The sequence below is a fragment of the Dromiciops gliroides genome, chromosome 3 (assembly GCF_019393635.1).
Source record: "Dromiciops gliroides isolate mDroGli1 chromosome 3, mDroGli1.pri, whole genome shotgun sequence".
NCBI lineage: Eukaryota > Metazoa > Chordata > Mammalia > Microbiotheria > Microbiotheriidae > Dromiciops > Dromiciops gliroides.
Window position 1 is genome coordinate 323,031,503 of NC_057863.1, and position 19,763 is coordinate 323,051,265.

The 19,763-nt window shown below is 37.5% G+C and overlaps 1 protein-coding gene across 2 annotated transcripts in view; it reads left to right on the forward strand.

Annotated features, from left to right (window-relative positions):
• GRAMD1C (GRAM domain containing 1C) overlaps positions 1–19,763 on the forward strand; it is a 129,746-nt gene that overhangs the window by 65,611 nt on the left and 44,372 nt on the right. For both annotated transcript variants that reach the window (XM_043992873.1, XM_043992874.1), the window contains exons 6-7: positions 2,930–3,010; positions 18,683–18,801. In XM_043992873.1, the coding sequence (XP_043848808.1) occupies positions 2,930–3,010; positions 18,683–18,801 (200 nt within the window). The remainder of the gene's footprint in view (positions 1–2,929; positions 3,011–18,682; positions 18,802–19,763) is intronic.

Genomic DNA, 19,763 nt, shown 5'->3' on the forward strand with positions numbered 1-19,763 from the left:
CTTGAGAGAGAACACCATGGGTTAAACGATCCAAACTCCTTTTATGCTAGTTAACTTCATCTTTAGGAAGGAATCTTGAATTAGTAAATTATTTTATTTTTTGCTACTCTACCATTGAGGAAAGGTTGACTACCTTTCCTGGGCTTTACAATCAAATCTGTTTATACAACTCAGGACCAATTCATCCTCAACCTTTTTCCAATGGAAGGAGGTAATTGTTTAACCAAATGGATGAGTGTGCTATTAGAAGTTGCTTGACTGAGACTAGTTCCACGAAAGTCAATTTTTTTTTTTTTTGCGGGGCAATGGGGGTTAAGTGACTTGCCCAGGGTCACACAGCGAGTATGTGTCAAGTGTCTGAGGCCGGATTTGAACTCAGGTACTCCTAAATCCAGGGCCGGTGCTCTATCCACTGTGCCACCTAGCTGCCCCCAGTCAATCATTTTTTTAAATGAGGTAGTAGATGGGACGAAATTTGTTATCAGTTAATGTTTCCTCTTTTCCTTTGGAAGGGGAGTATTATTTATTAATGTTTCTTGCTTTTCAAGGAGGGAAGCAGGACTCTGGGGGAGGAAATCCATATCTTGAATTCATTCTCCCACATCTCTCTCTCAACATCCTTTTCTTCAATTCTCTGTTATTCTTTCATCTAGGAAACCTTCACTGATTCCCCCAACATGTTAGTGATCACACTTTCCTCCAGTTTTCCCTTCTTCCCATCCTTCCCTTTCTTCATAGGCATCTTGAGAGCAGGGACTATTTGGTTTTTGGTTTTGTGTCCTCATGTCTAGCACAGATTAGGTACTCAACCAATATTGGTTGAATTAAATTCAATGGGGATAGGGGTTTCCTTGAGGAAGTGATGGCAGTTAGCAGTATATTTAGGCTGGAGCATAAAAACTATTAAAGAAAGAATTTGAAGTACTATTAGGAGGCTAGACAGGAGAGTTTAGATGGACTCACAAGTTTTAGTGATCTATCTAATCTACCTATAATATAGTTTTTAAATTATTGTTAGAAAACAGGGGGCAGCTAAATGGTACAGTGGATAAAGCACTGGCCCTGGATTCAGGAGGACCTGAGTTCAAATCCAGCCTCAGACATTTAACACTTACTAGCTGTGTGACCCTGGGCAAATCACTTAACCCTCATTGCCCCTCCAAAAACAAAAGCAAAAACAAAAACAACCAAAAAAACAAAACAAAACAAAAAAAAAGAAAAGAAAACAAGGCAAAGGTACCTGTGCTAAGAAAAAAAGGTAGTGTCAATATATTACCATTACTTACTATATTATATAACCCATATTATTTCTTTTCTTTCTTTTTTTTTTTGGTGAGGCAGTTGGGGTTAAGTGACTTGCCCAGGGTCACACAGCTAATAAGTGTTAAGTGTCTGAGGCTGGCTTTGAACTCAGGTCCTCCTGAATCCAGGGCCAGTACTTTATCCACTGCGCCACCTAACTGCCCCAACCCATATTATTTCCAACCCATTTAAATAGGGATAAAGCATGTGAATAATGTTAGAATAGGATTCTGACTTCATTTGAGAATAACTCTTTGAGAATTTTGAGTAAAATTATTTTACAAAACCATAGTCTTATTATTTTGATAGAGCCATAACTAGAGTGAGGCAACTGGGTGTAGGACAGAGACATCTTGGAGATATGTTGGTGTAGAGATGACCATATCCAGAGTCCCTTCAAAGTGATATGCCTTTCCTGGGAACACCTTTTTCCCCCCAATTCTTTCAGAGGCATGGGCCAGATTCCCTAGAGGAAGAGTTACCTCCTCCCTTAATGTGACTATACCCATGGTCACACTGCCCTACGTGTCTGAACTGCTGCCTCCTGCTCAATTGATTGGCCCCAGGTAAATAATGAGTAGTTATTGCTCATTTCATTCAATAAACTAAGAATTGAACAGGGAAGAAAAACGGAATCTTCTTACTCTTCAATATGAGTTCCCTGTAATGATAAATGAGGCCATTGATCATGTGATTTAAAAGGGATTTATGCTGCCCATTTTATATATAAATGAAGTATTCTATTTCTAGTGCTGCCATCTGTCACTTTTTAAAACTGTAGCCTATTAAAAATATTGCTTTGCAAATATTTATTGAATTCAAAGAAAGAAGTTATTACTAGAAGCAAGGACACATTAGAATATGTCCCAAGTAAGTGAAATGCCACTTTTGTTTTACATCACTAAAGATGAAAGTCCAGCTTCAGGTTGCTATGTAAGGTTCACATTCATAAGTGGTAGAAGTATTAGGTGTTTGAGGATAGGTGTATAAGAAATCATATGGTTAATTTTGCTCTCTAAATAGTTTCCTCTGAAAATACATTTTTTGTTGTTTTTGTTTTATTCTGTTGTCCTATTAGGCCTATGAGACAGATATAAAACAGAAAAATATTGGAAGTTTTCCCCACTTCTTCATTTAGTGTTTTTATTAAAATGAGGATAAACATAAAGTATGTATCTATTCCTTTCTTAATAAAACATGAATAAAATCATATTTATAATAAGAATCATACTTAAGAAAACCTACCAAATTAGCTATTTGAAAAGATGTCCACAGCCTTTATATGCATACTCTTTACTTTTAATACAATAAGGCATATAAATAAAGTATACAGTGAATAGTGATAAGCTCTAGTAACAATATCCTTAATTTTTAATTTTTGGGGGGGGTGGTGAGGCAATTGGGGTTAAGTGACTTGCCCAGGGTCACACAGCTAGTAAGTGTTAAGTGTCTGAGGCTGGATTTGAACTCAGGTCCTCCTGACTCCAGGGCCGGTGCTCTATCCACTGCGCCACCTAGCTGTCCCAACAATATCCTTAGATCAAAGGAAGTCCCAATATGTTTTTGTAACAGATACCTTCCTTTTGTTTTCTATGATACTGAAATTGTCTTATTATTTTCCATGCAGTTTTTCTTTACGTCCTTTGGTGCCAGAGATAGAAGTTACCTCAGTATCTTTAGATTGTGGCAGAATGTATTACTAGACAAGGTAAGATTTCAGGTGAATGGTGATTACCAACCTTCTGCTTTTTAATTGGAGAGTGTTAGAATTGAAGAGATTTGTCTGATTTATATAGTGACCTGACCCCCAAAAGTTGGGAAGTCTTCAAACAAACTCAGTAAAATGCAATAAACTTAATTATAGCACTCTGGAACACTGAATTATCAATGCTATAGATCAGCAATTTCATTCTAATATTTATATAGAATGTAAGTTCTGAATATTATTCCAATGAATATGGATGGATTACTGTTAATGAAATTTCAGTTTGCCTCAATATTTACCTTTATGCCTGAGATCATTCTGAATAGAAAAGGGTAGGATAAGAAATTATTGAATTACCATGTATTTACATTTTTAATATGACAAAAACTGTTTATAGGATTTATTATTTTTTTTAAATCAACTTCTAGTATATGTGGTAGATTTATTAAAACATTAATATATCATTTCTTATCGTTGTTATATTTATGGTATAAAATGCATAATGAGAATTGATGTTTAGAATGTTCCTGAGGCACTACAAGATCCTTAGTCATCAAAGAAAGATTAAATCATACTCAGTGTATTCTATTTTCTAAAACATGTATACTATACACTTTAGAATCATTTTCAATGAGTGTTGAAAGATAAAGAATGAGAAAAAAATCACCAGAAGGAGGCGGAGCCAAGATGGTGGAGAGAAGCCAGCAAGTTGTCTGAGCTCTCCTTTGGTTCCCTCAAAAAGAACATTAAATCAAGCCTCTAAACAGATTCTGAAACTACAGAACCTACAAAAAGACAGAGAGATATACACTCTTCCAACCTGAGATAATTTAGAAGACTTCAGGAAAGGTTGGTCTCACTCGGGCAAAAGGGGAACACAGTGCAGCCCAGCACAGCGCTGCACGGAGAGGGTCTGGGTGTAACGATTGGAATGACGCCACCTGCTGGAGACTTACTGTAGAAGAATTCTGCCCATGAAGCGAAGGTCTTTGAGGGCAAGACCAGGAGTCAGGAAGTGACGCGGGCTAGTGGGAGGAGGAAGGAAGAGACTGGCGCTCAGACGGGGGGCTCTTTCCTCTGGACTCTGGTGGAGAAGGGAGCTAAAAATGTGCTCTCCCTTTAATAGATAGAAATCTAGGCCTTTCTCTCTCTCTTTACCAAATTCTTATTCTCCTTAATAAATGCTTAAAAGTCTAACTCTTGCTAAAGCTTATAATTTATTGGCGACCACTCATTAGATATTTTAGACAGTTTAGCTAGAATTTTAGCCCTTAACAGATGGCGACCACTCATTAGATATTTTAGACAGTTTAGCTAGAATTTTAGCCCTTAACAGATGGCTGACCACGAAGAGGAAAGCTGAACCTCACTTCTGATCTTCCGGTTGGGTAAGAAATTTTCCCTACCCTAACCCTTTAAATCTTAAGTACTGCTGAATTGCCTGGTGTTTTCCCTTTAAATTTTTTCAAATGGACCTTTTAAACTCCCTAATTATCCTATTTTTGATTTTAGTCTGTTTAACCAGACAAATGGGAGATAAGATCATGTTAATGCTTTGTTTTTGTGGATTTTCTATTTTTCTTTTTATTTTTGTTAGAAGAGCCAGCAGTGTACTCCCACAAAGAAATATCTCCCCCTCTCCCAACCATGCTTTTTCAGAGAAACCTGAAGAGATTCCTGCAGCTTTTCCCAGTTCTAACAGTAATTGTTGCTCTAATTTTGCATGCCTGGAGGCAATGACCCACCCTCTAGAAGCTTTTAATCCCCTAGCACCTGGAGGCAAAGTGGGGGAAGAGGAATCCAGGCCTGAGTTCAAAATCAAGTCTGATTCAAATTGCTCTGGTCCCTCCCCTCCTCTCCAGACCCCACCCTCTACTCCTCCCATGGCCAAACCCATTGCTTCCCGGGCCTGGGAAGTCCAGAGATCTAATGCTCATGCTCAACTTTCTCTAACTACATTTGCAGCTTCAGGCTCAGCCCTTCCCCAGCCTGGCTGTGCTTCTGAGACAACCTTAGAAAGCCCTTTAAATTCCAGATATGCTCGTTTTGTTCATAATTTTGCTAACCTGCTTTTGTCTTTAATTAGTAATATCATAAAGCATTTGTATGGTGAAAAGACTGACAGACAATATAGAGGGGTTAAAGAAGAAAAATTTAAGCTGTATAAGAATGACAATCATCAACATAGTTCAAGACTCTGCTTCTTTTGCCATGGAAGGGTATATATTGTACAGAAATGTAGAAGTAAGGGGCAAGGTATTGATATGAGTGTTGGGGATTTTAGATATCAGAATCAAAAGTGTTCTGAATTCACTCAGAGTGATAGTATCAGTTCAGAGGTTACATAGGATTTCTATGCTATTATATATGCATTTTGAAATTAATGGTATGGGTTTATTTTCATAGAGATTTTCATGCTTTTGAGATTGTGTCTTATACTTAGTTTTTAAAACAAGGAGAATATTTGTAAAAGCTTTTTATAGTCATGTGATCAAGTTTATATTTTATAATACTCTTATTAATATTAAGTTCATGCTCATTTAGATTTCCCTAGTTTGAATTTCATTGTCTTTTATTATTCCACATGTATTTTCTTCTATTCATTCATCTATCTAATTTTGAAACATGGTTTTGATTTCATAATACAATGTTAATTCTAGGAGTATTGTGCTCCCATATTCTGAGTTATTTGTTTTTGCTATTTTTTCTCAACTGATTATTTGATCAAACTCTTTAAAGCATTTCCCTGGCAAATTGTTTGCCATGGCAAGTGTAAATTGATTCTAGAAGTATTATTTTTGATAAGCATATTCCAAAAAAAAAAAAAAGAGAGGAACATTTGTAAAAGTTGTCTTTGAGATTGTGTTGTGCTTTAACTTGTATTCAAATATGTTCTGATTTTTCACAAAAGTAATTGTATACTAAGTAAAAAAAAGGGGTATTATTTGAAATTGTTGCATAATTATATATTGTGTTCTGAGTCAAGATGTATTCACATTTTTTGCAATCATTTATTATCCTCAATTTTTAAATCCATATGAGACTTGGATTATGGGAACTTATCATTTAAGACATTAATTGCCTTTATTCTGAGTTATCAGATGCCAGTTGGCCAAGATGCCATCCAATCACAAGAGGAATACATGCAAGAGCAGACACTGAACTGTCACATGAGGGGAGACATGCATGAAGTCAAGGTATGGCCGAGGGAACGGCTTTTGACAAATGTTGAGGTTGGATTCTCTTGGTTTAATATTTTATTCTCTTTTCCCCACAATATTGTACAGATAGCTGGAAGTATTCATCCCACCCATCTCACTTCTACACCTGGCTTCTATGCTCCCTCCTATATGCCTGATGCCATGGACATCTCAATCCCATGCATCTGATTAAGTCTGACTCAGTTTCCTCCAATATGTTCGGTGGCATGGACATATATTCCATCCACCTATTTTAAGCCTGGCATACTGCATGGACAGTACATATTGCTCAAGTGTGGGAATGCTCATATCCCATCATTTCTCTGTTCTTTTATGGTAACCCCCATAATTATCTCAGGTGTCATGATAAATAACAGTGTTGAATTTGGCCTTGACACCTGTTACCAATTATATTAGATTTTCTAATTTCTCATAATGGCATGAGGATAATTAGGCAGATGATGCAAAAAGTGATGAAACAAAGATAAAAATTATTTTTAAAAATTAATATCGCAGCAATTGTCTTCTCAATTACCCTCCATAAGGGGGGGACTATAGTAATATTATAATTTTAAAGAATGGTTCAATTTTTGTTTTATTATATGTTTCATGTGTAACAACTAAGATTCTGAATTCCCTTAGAAATGTTTTTGAGAACTTTCATTGTTTGATTTGATTATTGACAAAGCTATTTTAAAGTAGTGTTAAGCTCAATTTTGTAGGAAATTTTCCTGGCTGATTACCAGCATCCACACATCAACCCCTGAAAAGACTTCCATTCCACGACTACACCTAGAGGACACCTGAGAAAAGACTTTCAGAGACTTTAAATGAACAGTTTTGATTTGTTGTTTTTGTTGTTTTTTTCTCTTTCTGTTATAATATACACCATCTGTAACATGTATTCTCTGCAGAGGCCCTCCCTTTGCAAGACTAATGTCAAAGCGTCGGTTCATGAGGACAAAAAATCGCCCCTCTGGACAAAACTTTCCTCTCTTCCTTTTCTATATTGTTGTTCACATATTATTAGTTAGCAATAGTTATTATATTGTTTTTACTGTTCCGTCAAGGAAACATTTTGTTTCTTGAGGAACAACAGGGGGGACTGTAATGATTGGAATGACGCCACCTGCTGGAGACTTACTATAGAAGAATTCTGCCCATGAAGCGAAGGTCTTTGAGGGCAAGACCAGGAGTCAGGAAGTGACGCGGGCTAGTGGGAGGAGGAAGGAAGAGACTGGCGCTCAGACGGGGGGCTCTTTCCTCTGGACTCTGGTGGAGAAGGGAGCTAAAAATGTGCTCTCCCTTTAATAGATAGAAATCTAGGCCTTTCTCTCTCTCTTTACCAAATTCTTATTCTCCTTAATAAATGCTTAAAAGTCTAACTCTTGCTAAAGCTTATAATTTATTGGCGACCACTCATTAGATATTTTAGACAGTTTAGCTAGAATTTTAGCCCTTAACATGGGCAAGTCAGCAGGAAGCTCTTAGTCACAGCGGGGCAACTGAGGCCCCTTGATGCTGGCTCAGGAAGCTGGTGGTGCAGTGAGCCAGTTGAGAGATCTGTCAACACCAGCTGAGAGGGCAGGCTGCCAGCTGAAGAGCCACCCACAGGACAGGTGTGACTGGGCCAGGCCATCCCAGCACCTGGAGCAAGCACAGGGAGCAAGCCCAGGGCGGTGAGGAATCCACAAGCCACAGAGGCCTCAGAGTAGAAAGCAAGTGACACAACCCCTATCCCCCAGCACAAGAAGCTTGAAACAATGACCCTTGTGCCCCAGGAGAAGACTTCAACTTTAAAAAATAAGCTGCAATATGAACAAGAAACAGAAAAGGGCTCTTATCATTGAGAGCTTCTGTGTCGACAGGGAAGAGCAAAACACAAACTCAGATGAGGACAATACTATCAAATTACCTACATGTGAAGCCTCAAGAGGGAAGATGAATTGGTCTCAAGACCAAAAAGCCTTCTCGGAAGAGCTCAAAAAGGATTTTTAAAATCAATTGAGGGGGCAGCTAGGTGGTGCAGTGGATAAAGCACCGGCCATGGATTCAGAAGGACCTGAGTTCAAATCCGGCCTCAGACACTTGACACTTACTAGCTGTGTGACCCTGGGCAAGTCACTTAACCCTCACTGCCCTGCAAAAAAAAAAAATCAATTGAGAGAGAAGAAAAAATGGGGAGAGAAATGAAAGCAACACAAGAAAATTATGAAAAAAGAATCAACAGCTTGGAAAAGGAAGCACAAAGATTAACTAAAGAAAGCAATTCCTTAAAATTCATTTGACCAAGTGGAAAAGAAGGTACAAAAGCTTACTGAGGAAAACAATGCCTTAAAAATTCAAATTGGACAGATGGAAGCTAATGACTCCATGAGCCACCAGGAATCAGTCAAATAGAATTAAAAAAATGAAAAAATAGAAGAAAATGTGAAATACCTCATTGGAAAGACAGCTGACTTGGAAAATAGATCCAGGAGAGATAATTTGAAAATTATTGGACTACCTGAAAGCCATGATCAGAAAAAGAGTCTAGACACCATATTCCAGGAAATTATCAAGGAGAAGTACCCTGATATTGTAGAATCAGAGGATAAAATCATCATTGAAAGAATCCACTGATCACCTCGTGAAAGAGACCCCAAAAGGAAAACTCCAAGGAATATTGTAGCCAAATTCCAGAATTATCAGGTGAGGGAGAAAATAGTGCAAGCAGCCAGAAAGAAGAAATTTAAATATCATGGAGCCACAGTCAGGATTGTACAGGATTCAGCAGCTTCAACATTAAAGGATCGCAAATCTTGGAATATGATATTCTAGAAGGCAAAGGAGCTTGGATTGCAACCAAGAATCAACTACCCAGCAAAACTGATCATTCTCTTTCAGAGGAAAAGGTGGGCATTCAATGAAATAGGAGACCTTCAAGGTTTCCTGATGAAAAATCATCAGACAATTCATTTAACCAATATGCTTCATTCCCTTTGTATTCCGTGCTTTCGATTCCATCCCATCCCATCTTCTCCAGGAGATTGTCCTCTTAAATGATCTCTCTGTCTAAACTTCAGCCTCTCCCTGTCTACTGGTTTCTGGCCTGTTGCCTTCAAACATACTCTGTTCTTCCCCCATTTTTAAACAACCATCCCCTCAAGTTTTGTTCTATATTTGTCCTCCCTTTATCATCTGAACCCTAAGAAAAAGCTATTCTGCTGTCTCCGTTTCTTTTTCTCTCACTCCTCCATCCTTTGCAGTTTGGCCTCTGACATCATCATATAACTGATACCCATCTCTTCAAAGTTATGAATGATTTCATAATTGCCAGATCTGATGATCTCTTCTCAGTGCTCATCCTTCTTGACTTCTCTGATGCATTTGATATTGTTGAACATGCTCTTCTTCTGAATAATCTATTCTCTCTGGGGTTTTGTGATACTTCTTTCTTCTAGTTTCCTCCTACCTGTATGACCTTCTTGGCCTCTTTTGCTTGCTTCTCATACAGATATAAGTCCCTAACTGTGGGTGACTTACAGGATTCTATATTAGGCTCTCTTCTTCAGTATGTCATTTGTTCCCATGGTTTTAACTATCATCTCTATGCAATTTTCTCAAAGATATACATACATATATGTATAAATGGACAGCTAGGTGGTACAGTGGATAGAGCGCTGGACCTGGCATCAGATAGACTCATCTTTGTGAATTAAGATCTGGCCTCAGACACTTACTAGCTGTGTGACCCTAGTTAAGTCACTTAACCTTGTTTGTCTCAGTTTCCTGATCTGTAAAATGAACTGGAGAAGAATATAGCAAACCACTCTAATATCTTTGCCAAGAAAGCCCCAAATGGGGTCACAAAGAGTTGGACATAACCGATATTGACTGAACAACAAAAATAAATGTGTATAAATACTTCTCTCCACACACATATACATAGGTATATGTTCATGAGTATGTATATGTAGAGGTTAGATATATGCAACCTCTCTTTTCCCTGACCTTCATTCCTGCATCATTGACTACTTTTTGTGAATTTCAATATGGATGCCCTAGAATTAAAGCTATCTATAATTATGTGAAAAAAATATTCTAAATCACTGTTGATTAGAGAAATGTGAATTAAATGTGAATTAAAACAATTTTGAGGTACTACTTCACACGTATCAGATTGGCTAATATGGCAAAAAAGGAAAATGATAAATGTTGGAGAAGATGTGGGAAAATTGGAACACTAATGCATTGTTCGTGGAATTGTGTCATTTGTCTTTATAATATTATTATTGTATAAATTGTTCTCCTTCTTCTGCTCAATTTGCTCCCATCAGTTCATACAAGTCTTCCTAGGTTTCTCTGAAATCTTCCTCATTTCTTGAAGTACAATAATATTCTTGTAGCACAATAGCATAATAACATTACACTGATATGTCATTTTTGATTGGCCATTCCCTGGTTGATGGGTACTTCTTCAGTTTCCTCTTCTTTGTTACCACAAAATAGCTGCTATAAATATTTTTATACAAATGGGTTCTTTTCTTTTCTTTTTTTTTGTTTTTGTTTTTGTGGGGCAATGAGGGTTAAGTGACTTGCCCAGGGTCATACAGCTAGTAAGTGTCAAGTGTCTGAAGTCAGATTTGAACTCAGGTCCTCCTGAATCCAGGGCCAGTGCTCTATCTACTGCGCTACCCTAGCTGCCCCAACACAGTTAATTTTTTTTGTTTGTTTGTTTTTTTAGTGAGGCAGTTGGGGTTAAGTGACTTGCCTGGGGTCACACAGCTAGTAAGTGTTAAGTGTCTGAGGCCGGATTTGAACTCAGGTACTCCTGACTCCAGGGCCAGTGCTCTATCCACTGTGCCATCTAGCTGCCCCAACAGTTAATTTTTAAAATCAATTTTGAGCAACTTAGTTTTTTGTTTTTGTGTTTTGGTTGTTTTTCTTTTTGTTTTTGGAGGGGCAATGAGGGTTAAGTGATTTGCCTAGGGTCACACAGCTAGTAAGGGTCAAGTGTCTGAGGCCAGATTTGAACTCAGGTCCTCCTGAATCCAGGGCCAGTGATCTATCCACTGTGCCATCTAGCTGCCCCCCAAATAGGTTCTTTTCTTCTTTCTTTGATCTCTTTGGGGCATAGCGTTCATAGTGGTAGTCATTCATTTAGTCAGGAAACATTTATTAAGCATCTCCTATGTGCCAAGTACTGCGATAAAACACTGGGGATGCAAAGAGAGGCATTAATTAGCTCCCAGTCTAATGAGGGGGACAACATGCAAACTCCTCTGAAACAAGCTAGCTAGTATAGAATAAATTGGAAATGTATGGAGGAAAGGCATGAGAATTAAGGGGGATGGAGAAAAGTTTTCTGTGGAATGTGGGATTTTAGCTGGCACTGGAAGGAAGCCTGGGGAAGCCAGAAAGTGGAGATAAGAAAGGAGACCATTCTAGGTATAGAAAGGATACGCATAGTTTTGTAAATGTTGAGACATAGTTCTTTTTTTTTTTTTCCAGGGCAATGAGGGTTAAGTGATTTGCCCAAGGTCACACAGCTAGTAAGTGTCAAGTGTCTGAGGCTGGATTTGAACTCAGGTCCTCCTGAATCCAGGACCAGTGCTTTATCCTCTGAGCCACTTAACTACCCTCGAGGCATAGTTCTGAATTGCTTTCTAGAGTGGCTGGACCAGTTCACAGTACCACTAATAGTGCATTAATATACCATTTTCCCAGAGCCCCTCCAATGTTTATAATTTCCCCTTTTTTGGTCAACTTTGCCAGTTTATGTATATGAGGTGGAATCTCAGGGTTGCTTTAATTTGCATTTCTCTTGATTATTAGTGATTCATAGCACTTTTTCATATGGCTTAGATTTATTTCATAAAGAATGTTTTATAGTTGTATTCATCTAATTCTGTGTGTGTCTTGGCAGGTAGACTCCCAAGTATTTTATACATTCTGTAATTATTTTAAATGACATTTCTTTTTGTATCTCTTCCCCTTGGGTTTTGTTGCTAACACATAGAAATGCTGGTGATATTTATGTTATCCCACAACTTTGCTGGCATTATCATTTCAACTAATTTCTTAGTTGATTGTGTACAGTTCTCTAAGTAAATTATATCATCTATAAAAAAGATAATTTTGTGGGGACAGCTAGGTGGTACAGTGGATAAAGCATTGGCCCTGAATTCAGGAGGACCTGAGTTCAAATCCAGTCTCAGACACTTGACACTAGCTGTGTGACCCTGGGCAAGTCACTTAACCCTCATTGCCCCACAAAAACAAAAAGAAAGAAAAAGATAATTTTGTTTCCTTACTATGACTGTTACCATAATCCTTTTTCCTTGACTAATTGCTATTAGCATTTCTAGCACTATATCAAATGGTGGTGGTAATAATGGAAACCCTTGCTTTACTTGTGATCTTACTGGAAAGGCCCAGAGGTGCATTGGAACCACCTCCAATGGTTAAATTTCCAGTGTGAGCATTCAGTGTAAATGCCTCAGAAATCAGCAATCAGTACAAAGCAAGATTTGATTTATTGTTTTGTTGATTGGTTAGACTTAAGAAAGTGATGGAGAAAATGTTAATAATGGAGATTAGACTTAAAGGATCCTACTTTTTGGAGAGCCAGTTAGTAAACATTTATCAGGATACCTCTCTGAAAAGGCTTCTAGTTTATACTCATTACATATAATGCTGGTCCTTGGTTTTTGATAGATACCACTTATCATATTAAGGAAACATCTGTTTACTCCTGTATTTTCTTATGTTTAGAAGGAATAGAGGTTGTATTTTATCAAAAGGTTTTTCTGCATCTATTGATATAATCATGATTTTTGTTGTTATTATTAATATAGTCTATTATGTTGATAAGTCAGTGAGGTGGTGAAGTGGACAGAGTGCTGGACCTGGAATCAAGAAGACTAATCATCATGAGTTCAGATACAAGCCTTAGACACCTACTACCTGTGTGACCTTGGGCTAGTCACTTAATCTACTGGCTTCCTATCATTTCTAGATAGAGCCAATTTACTACAAAAGGACTGGACTCTCTTTTCTACCTCCTTTAAAGTGAGAAAGTGATTTCTAATAAGATATTAATTCTACCAAAAGTGAAAAAATACATATTCAATTGATTTCATTAAGGTGGGATTTGAACAGTATTAGATAAAGCACAGTTGTTTGTCTATACATCTTATTACCTTTTTTTTTTGGTGAGGCAACTGGGGTTAAGTGACTTGCCCAGGGTCACACAGCTAGTAAGTAAGTGTCAAGTGTCTGAGGCCGGATTTGAACTCAGGTCCTCCTGAATCCAGGGCCAGTGCTTTATCCACTGTGCCACCTAGCTGCCCCTCATCTTTTTACTTTTACATTGACATACTAATTTTAAAACATGAACCGGGGCAGCTAGGTGGCACAGTGGATAAAGCACTGGCCCTGGATTCAGGAGGACCTGAGTTCAAATCCGGCCTCAGACACTTGACACTTACTTACTAACTGTGTGACCCTGGGCAAGTCACTTAACCCCAGTTGCCTCACCAAAAAAAAAAAAACAACCCAAAAAAACCAAACCATGAACCAGATTACATTCTACCATCCCTGCCCCCCCTTTTTTAAAAAGAAAACCAAACCAAATAAAATCAGTGTATGAGTTATAGTTAATAAGTGAAAGTGTCAGAAGAGAATCTCTGTGGTTACCATTTGTGGGTCCACTTTTTTAAAAAAAAAAAGTAAAATGAAGGTTTTAAATAAAGTAAAAATGAATGAAGATTGTAATTGTGTGTATGCATATACTTGTGAATTTACTGGTCTTGGGAATTCCTCATGTGGAAATTCTCATCATTGGGTACACATCTTCAAATTGTCTAACTTGTCATTTTAGTAAGTTGTGGGCTAGCAACAGATGGAATACTGGCCCTGGTGTCAGGAGGGCCTGAATTTAAATCCAGAGCCTCAGACACTTACTAGCTGTATGACCCTGGGCAAGTCACGTAAACCCCAGTTGCTTCCAAAATAAAAGGCAAATTTCCTGGCCTACTGAAAGGTTATGTTAGTTATCCCTGCTCACACAAGTGGTATGTGTCCAAGGGCAGGATTTGAAGCTGAGTGAAGCCCTCTACTATTCTGTGTTGCCTCAAATTATAAAATATATGAGACTTGTCAAAACAGAAAGAACCTGTCCCATTTTTGCAAGGCACAGAATTCCTGACTAATAGGATATGTTATTACTTTTTTATTTTTTTAATCATTATCAAGTACTTAAACTGCTGCCCTGTATGGCCCGTTTTTCTTGCTATCTCCTGACATTCCATTTGCAGTTACTCAAGGCTGAGATATGTACACTGAGAGCAGGAGTAAAGGGATTCATATAGAATTTTGATGGCAACCTCACTTAGTGCGGAAGTTGTACATAGTGGTAGGTAACATAATATATTTTGGGAAATAGTTGGATGTTTTCATCTGGATGTTTTCATTTTTGAATGGAAATGTTGGGGAGGAGAGCTATGATTTACACAGTACACTCCAGAAGATTGAAAATTGAATCTTCATAATATTTCTTAATTCTAAAAATTAATTTAAAATCATGTTAGAAAAAGATATTGGACATGAATTGAAAGCAAGGTATTTGTACCTGTGTAAACTAGTAGTTTAATTCAACCAAAGAAAATAGGAACTGTGTCTTTAAAAAAAAAACACAACCTGTTTACCTGTTCCTCTTCTAGTAGGAGTGGCTTAGGAACCAGTTGTGTGAGGTATAACTTCCAATTCAGTATACCAGGCAGCTTGAGGAGAAAGCTGATGCTACAGTCCAGGAAGTTGGAAATAAATAAGCTTTAAGCCACATTAGAACTTTTATAAAGAAAAGCATCTCAGGACAAAATAAGAAGATTGAAAATGGCAAATTTGTACGTGTCATCAAATATTTGGAATCCGGTGCGATAATTGAAGTGTTTTGTGACATTTGGAATACAAAGCGTCCTAGGCCGAAAATTGATCTTCTGACTTTTGAAACTTATCTGATAACTTCGTGCTTCATCGTTAAACAACCCTTTGGGTGAAACATTGAGACTGTCCTTTGCTTAAAGGTAGATTCTTTATTTTCATTATAAATGTGAATTTTTTTTCTGATGTTATGCATATTCTAGATAAAAAATATCCCTTCCGTTACTGTCTGTTTAAATATTTAGGAAATTCATGCTGGTAATGTAATTGAATTTTGAATTTGGAGCTGGATTGTAAATAACTAGGTTTTATGTGACTTCTGGACAACTACATAGAAAAGTTTGCATTTTCACTGGAACAGGACATTTTGAGTTAAAGGAATCTGAAGATCCAAAGCTTGTAAGGATCAGTCTAAATCAACCCCTATTTTTTTTAACAGAGGAAGAAATTGAGGCCTATAAATGTTAGTGATTTTTCTGAAATCATATAACTACCAGCCAGTGGCAGGTCCAGGATTTGAACCTGAGTCCAAATTTGAAAATGCAGATTGGACTCATTTAATTATATGAAGGAACATTGGATTTGTCATCAGAGGCTTTGGTTTTGAATTCACTACTTACTACCTGTATGAACTTGGGAGTGTTGGGAGAGACCATTTTTCATGGTCTATAAAATTTGGACTGGATGATTTCTAAGGCCTACTCCAGATCTAAACATAATTAAAATTTTTTTTTTAAATTGTGTCATGTTACAATCTAAACCTAAATGTAAATCTAATCTAATTGTTTATTTGTGTCATGTATCCCTTTGGTAGTCTAGGGAAACCTATGGATGGACCTCTTTTCAAAATTATGTTTTTCAAAGCATGAAATAAAAGACATGAACCCCACATTAAGAACTCCTGCTCTAAACCCTGTGCTCCTCAGCCTCCAGATCCAGTGTACTTTCCTTTAGCTAGAAATAAACACGGCTTATGCACATTCTGTTGGCTTAAGAAAAAGACATATAAGATATTTATACAAAAACTCCACAGCCAAGCATTCATCTTCTGGTAGCATGTTGGTAGAAATAGAATTTTTAAGTTTCCATTATTGTTTCTATGAAATAATACTTTTAGTATGAGTATTCTATTTCTAGTCAAAATTCCATTTCACTATTTTAATGAGTATTTCTAATTTGTATGTATTATTTTTATTTATCATTTTGTTCACTTGCTTACACCTGTCTTTGTTTGATTTGGAAGCCTGACATCTCAGAAAGTGCTGTCATAAGCTAGCTTTCTTGAACCATATGGCAATAAAGCTCATTTTTATATTGTCAACAGCCCTTTTGACTATTTTAATTGTGATAATGTTTCAAGAAAAATGTCTCTGGGGGGAGTCAGCTTACTTTATAAATAAGAGCTATAGTCTTATATAATGTAAGTATTGGAGTGTGAAGCTAGTAAGTAAGTGTCAAATTCCACAAATAGTTCTTTTTGTTGTTGTTGTTGTTGTTGTTTTCTATGGGGCAATGGGGTTAAGTGACTTGCCCAGGGTCACACAGCTAGTAAGTGTCAAGTGTCTGAGGCCGGATTTGAACTCAGGAACTCCTGAATCCAGGGCCGGTGCTCTATCCACTGTGCCACCTAGCCGCCCCTCCACAAATAGTTCTAATGGGTTAGAGGATTTGCAAACACATGTGCTTGATTTTAGGTATAAGATAGAAGTTTGGGTTAATTTGGAAAAAATGAAAGTTTCATCTTTTGTAGGATAATCAGTAAAATACTTGATCTAGACCAGGCCAGGGTCAGCAGATGCTTTGTCCTGAATGTCTGAGTACCTGGGGTGCCACTGATGGGCCTAAGCTGGATCAAGGCAGAAAGTGACAATAAAAAGAAAGAACAGAGGGAAAATAATGGAGGAAGAAAGAAGCACATTCTAGGGAATGGTATTCACAGGATTTAAAGCCCTTTAGAATCTGCTGCAATTTCATCTCCTACTATTTATTCTGCATCAATTCCCATTTCATTCTTTTCTTACTGTCTTTGCTAGCATTGTTCTCTCTTATTCCTTTTTTTCCCCTTCCCTTCTTGGAAAGATCTCTGTCATTTTCCCCTTCTCAAACTGACCCATTTTTTAGGACCCTACTCCAATCCCATTTCTTCCACAAACTTCCTCTAGCCACTCTCTGGCCCATGGGGATATTTTCACTTAGTCTGTCCACCTCATTTGGTGCCTAATCTGTCTGTTTTATGGTATTTGATTTTTTGCATGTTTAAGTCTTTTATCCCTCATGAGATGGAAAACTCTTTGAAGTTAAAAGGCTGCATAGTGCAATGGAAAACACTGATGTAAAAATAAGAGGTTTGATGTTAGAATCCCTGCTCTTCATTTTATTTCCCTTGTGACGTTGGGAAGATCTTGAAGGTTCCCTCTGACTCTACATCTCTTTTCCAAGAGGAGCTAAATGCTTCATTGTATCCCCCACAGTGCTGTGTACATGAATGCTCAGCAGATATCTTTTGAATGAATGAGTGAATGACAGAGCCTTGCCAATAATGATATCAGGTGCCTTGGATTGCCTACCCCTGACCTAAGCTTTTCTTAACAGTTGTAAACAAGACTATCAACCAAAATGTAACATCTGAAGTGATGTCTGAAAGTCTGTCAGTATTTCTAGAATTCAGACCATCCCATCTGTCACTCTAAAGGTTCTATGAAGGCTTTTCTTCTCAAAGGAGATTATGAATGTAGGAGCACTTTGTGGCCCGTAAAGTGCTACATAAGTGGAGGCATAATATTGTGTTTTGTTGTGTATTGTCGTAGTTTGTTTGTTTGTTTGTTTCTTTCTTTCTTTCTGCAATGGGGGTTAAGTGACTCACCCAGGGTCATACAGCTAGTAAGTGTCAACTGTCTGAAGCCGAGTTTGAACTCAGGTACTCCTGAATCCAGGGCTGGTGCTTTATCCACTGCGCCACCTAGCTGTCCCCTGTCGTAGTTTCTTAATCTGCTGTACTTGATAACCTCAGGCCACTGGCCTGTCTCGACATTTCAGTTATTTATTGATAGTAAAGGAAAAGATCTTGAAGGATAGAAATTGAATGTAATTCATGAATGTAATAATAAGCACATGTTATGGGGCAGCTCGGTGGCGCAGTGGATAGAGCACCGGCCCTGGAGTCAGGAGGACCTGAGTTCAAATCCGGCCTCAGACACTTGACACTTACTAGCTGTGTGACCCTGGGCAAATCACTTAACCCCAATTGCCTCACTAAAAAAATAAAATAAAATAATAATAATAATAATAATAAGCACATGTTGTCAAGTAAAGGAACCTTTCTGTTAATGAAAGAAACTCTTTTTTAGGGGAATGTACTTTGTAAACAGATTCATTTGGGTGTTTTTTGATAAAGTGTCTGTTGTGCCAAAACAAAATGTGTCAGTAAGTTTAAGTTAAAAAACAAATGGTAATGTAAGTTCATATTGTTAGAGGAAATTATTTTTAGTAGTTATAATGCAGTGTCCTATTTTGAGTTTCAATGTACAGGGTAATTTTGCTGTTGTTTCAGAGCTTGACCAAACAGGAATTCTGGCACTTGGTCCAGCAGAGCTATGGCACTGAGCTCGGTCTGAATGCTGAAGAGATGGAAAACTTGTCATTGTCACCTGAGGATAATGAGCAGCCAAGGTACTTAACATTTTAAAATGCCTACAGGGCTTTACATATTACAGCTAAACCTGATTAATTTGAATTTCACCAGTTCAGAATGTGTGATAATTTAGCATATATTCCTGTGCAGAAATTGGAGGTGGAAGATTGGGTGAGAATATATTTAATTTTATGCAAATTAAAATGTAAAAAAAATGAAGATATACCTATGTTAATCAATCATCAATTCAAGACCTGGTTTTAGTAAATAGTTAATGATCTAGAACAGAAAATACATAGTGAAATCTCCCAACTTTGCAAATGACATTAAGATTTACAAATAGCAAAAGATTAAAACAAGGAGAAATGGAAGGTAGAGCTCACAAAACCCAGTGGGGGGTGGGGCATAAAAATGGCAAATGGGCTTCAATGTGGACAAGTGTAAAGTAATATAGTTAAGGAAAAGTAATTTAAACTATAGTGATAGAATGATGAGCTTTGCTCTGTCACTTTCAATCCAGTAAAAGAATCTGGAAGTCAAAATAAACTGTTCCTTAGAAATGTTGGCCTGGCCTGTTTAGACAAGCTAAAAGGCCAGCAAAATGCTGGGTATCATCAAGAACAATATTGGCAACAAAAAGCAAAAACCATGTTGTGTGTATGCAGTGGTGGATATGGAAAATCAAGAGAGAAATAATGACATAGAGGAGGATGAAAGGGACCTCCATCAGACTTGAGCTTTCACCAACTTTGTGGAAAAGCTTCTCCCCCACCCAGTCACCAGTAGGAAGTAGCATTAGTTTCCTACAAATAAACTGAGTACTATTTAATCTCTAGCTCCTGTAGATACTTGAGCTAAGGGGAGAAGGTGCTAAAATTTTATAAAATCATAGAGGATATGGTTTAGGTGAACATAGATTTATTTATCCAGTCACTGAGTGTTACAGCAGATAGTCACCCTTATGAGCTTGAAATATGTAGCTTTAACCAACACAAAAACT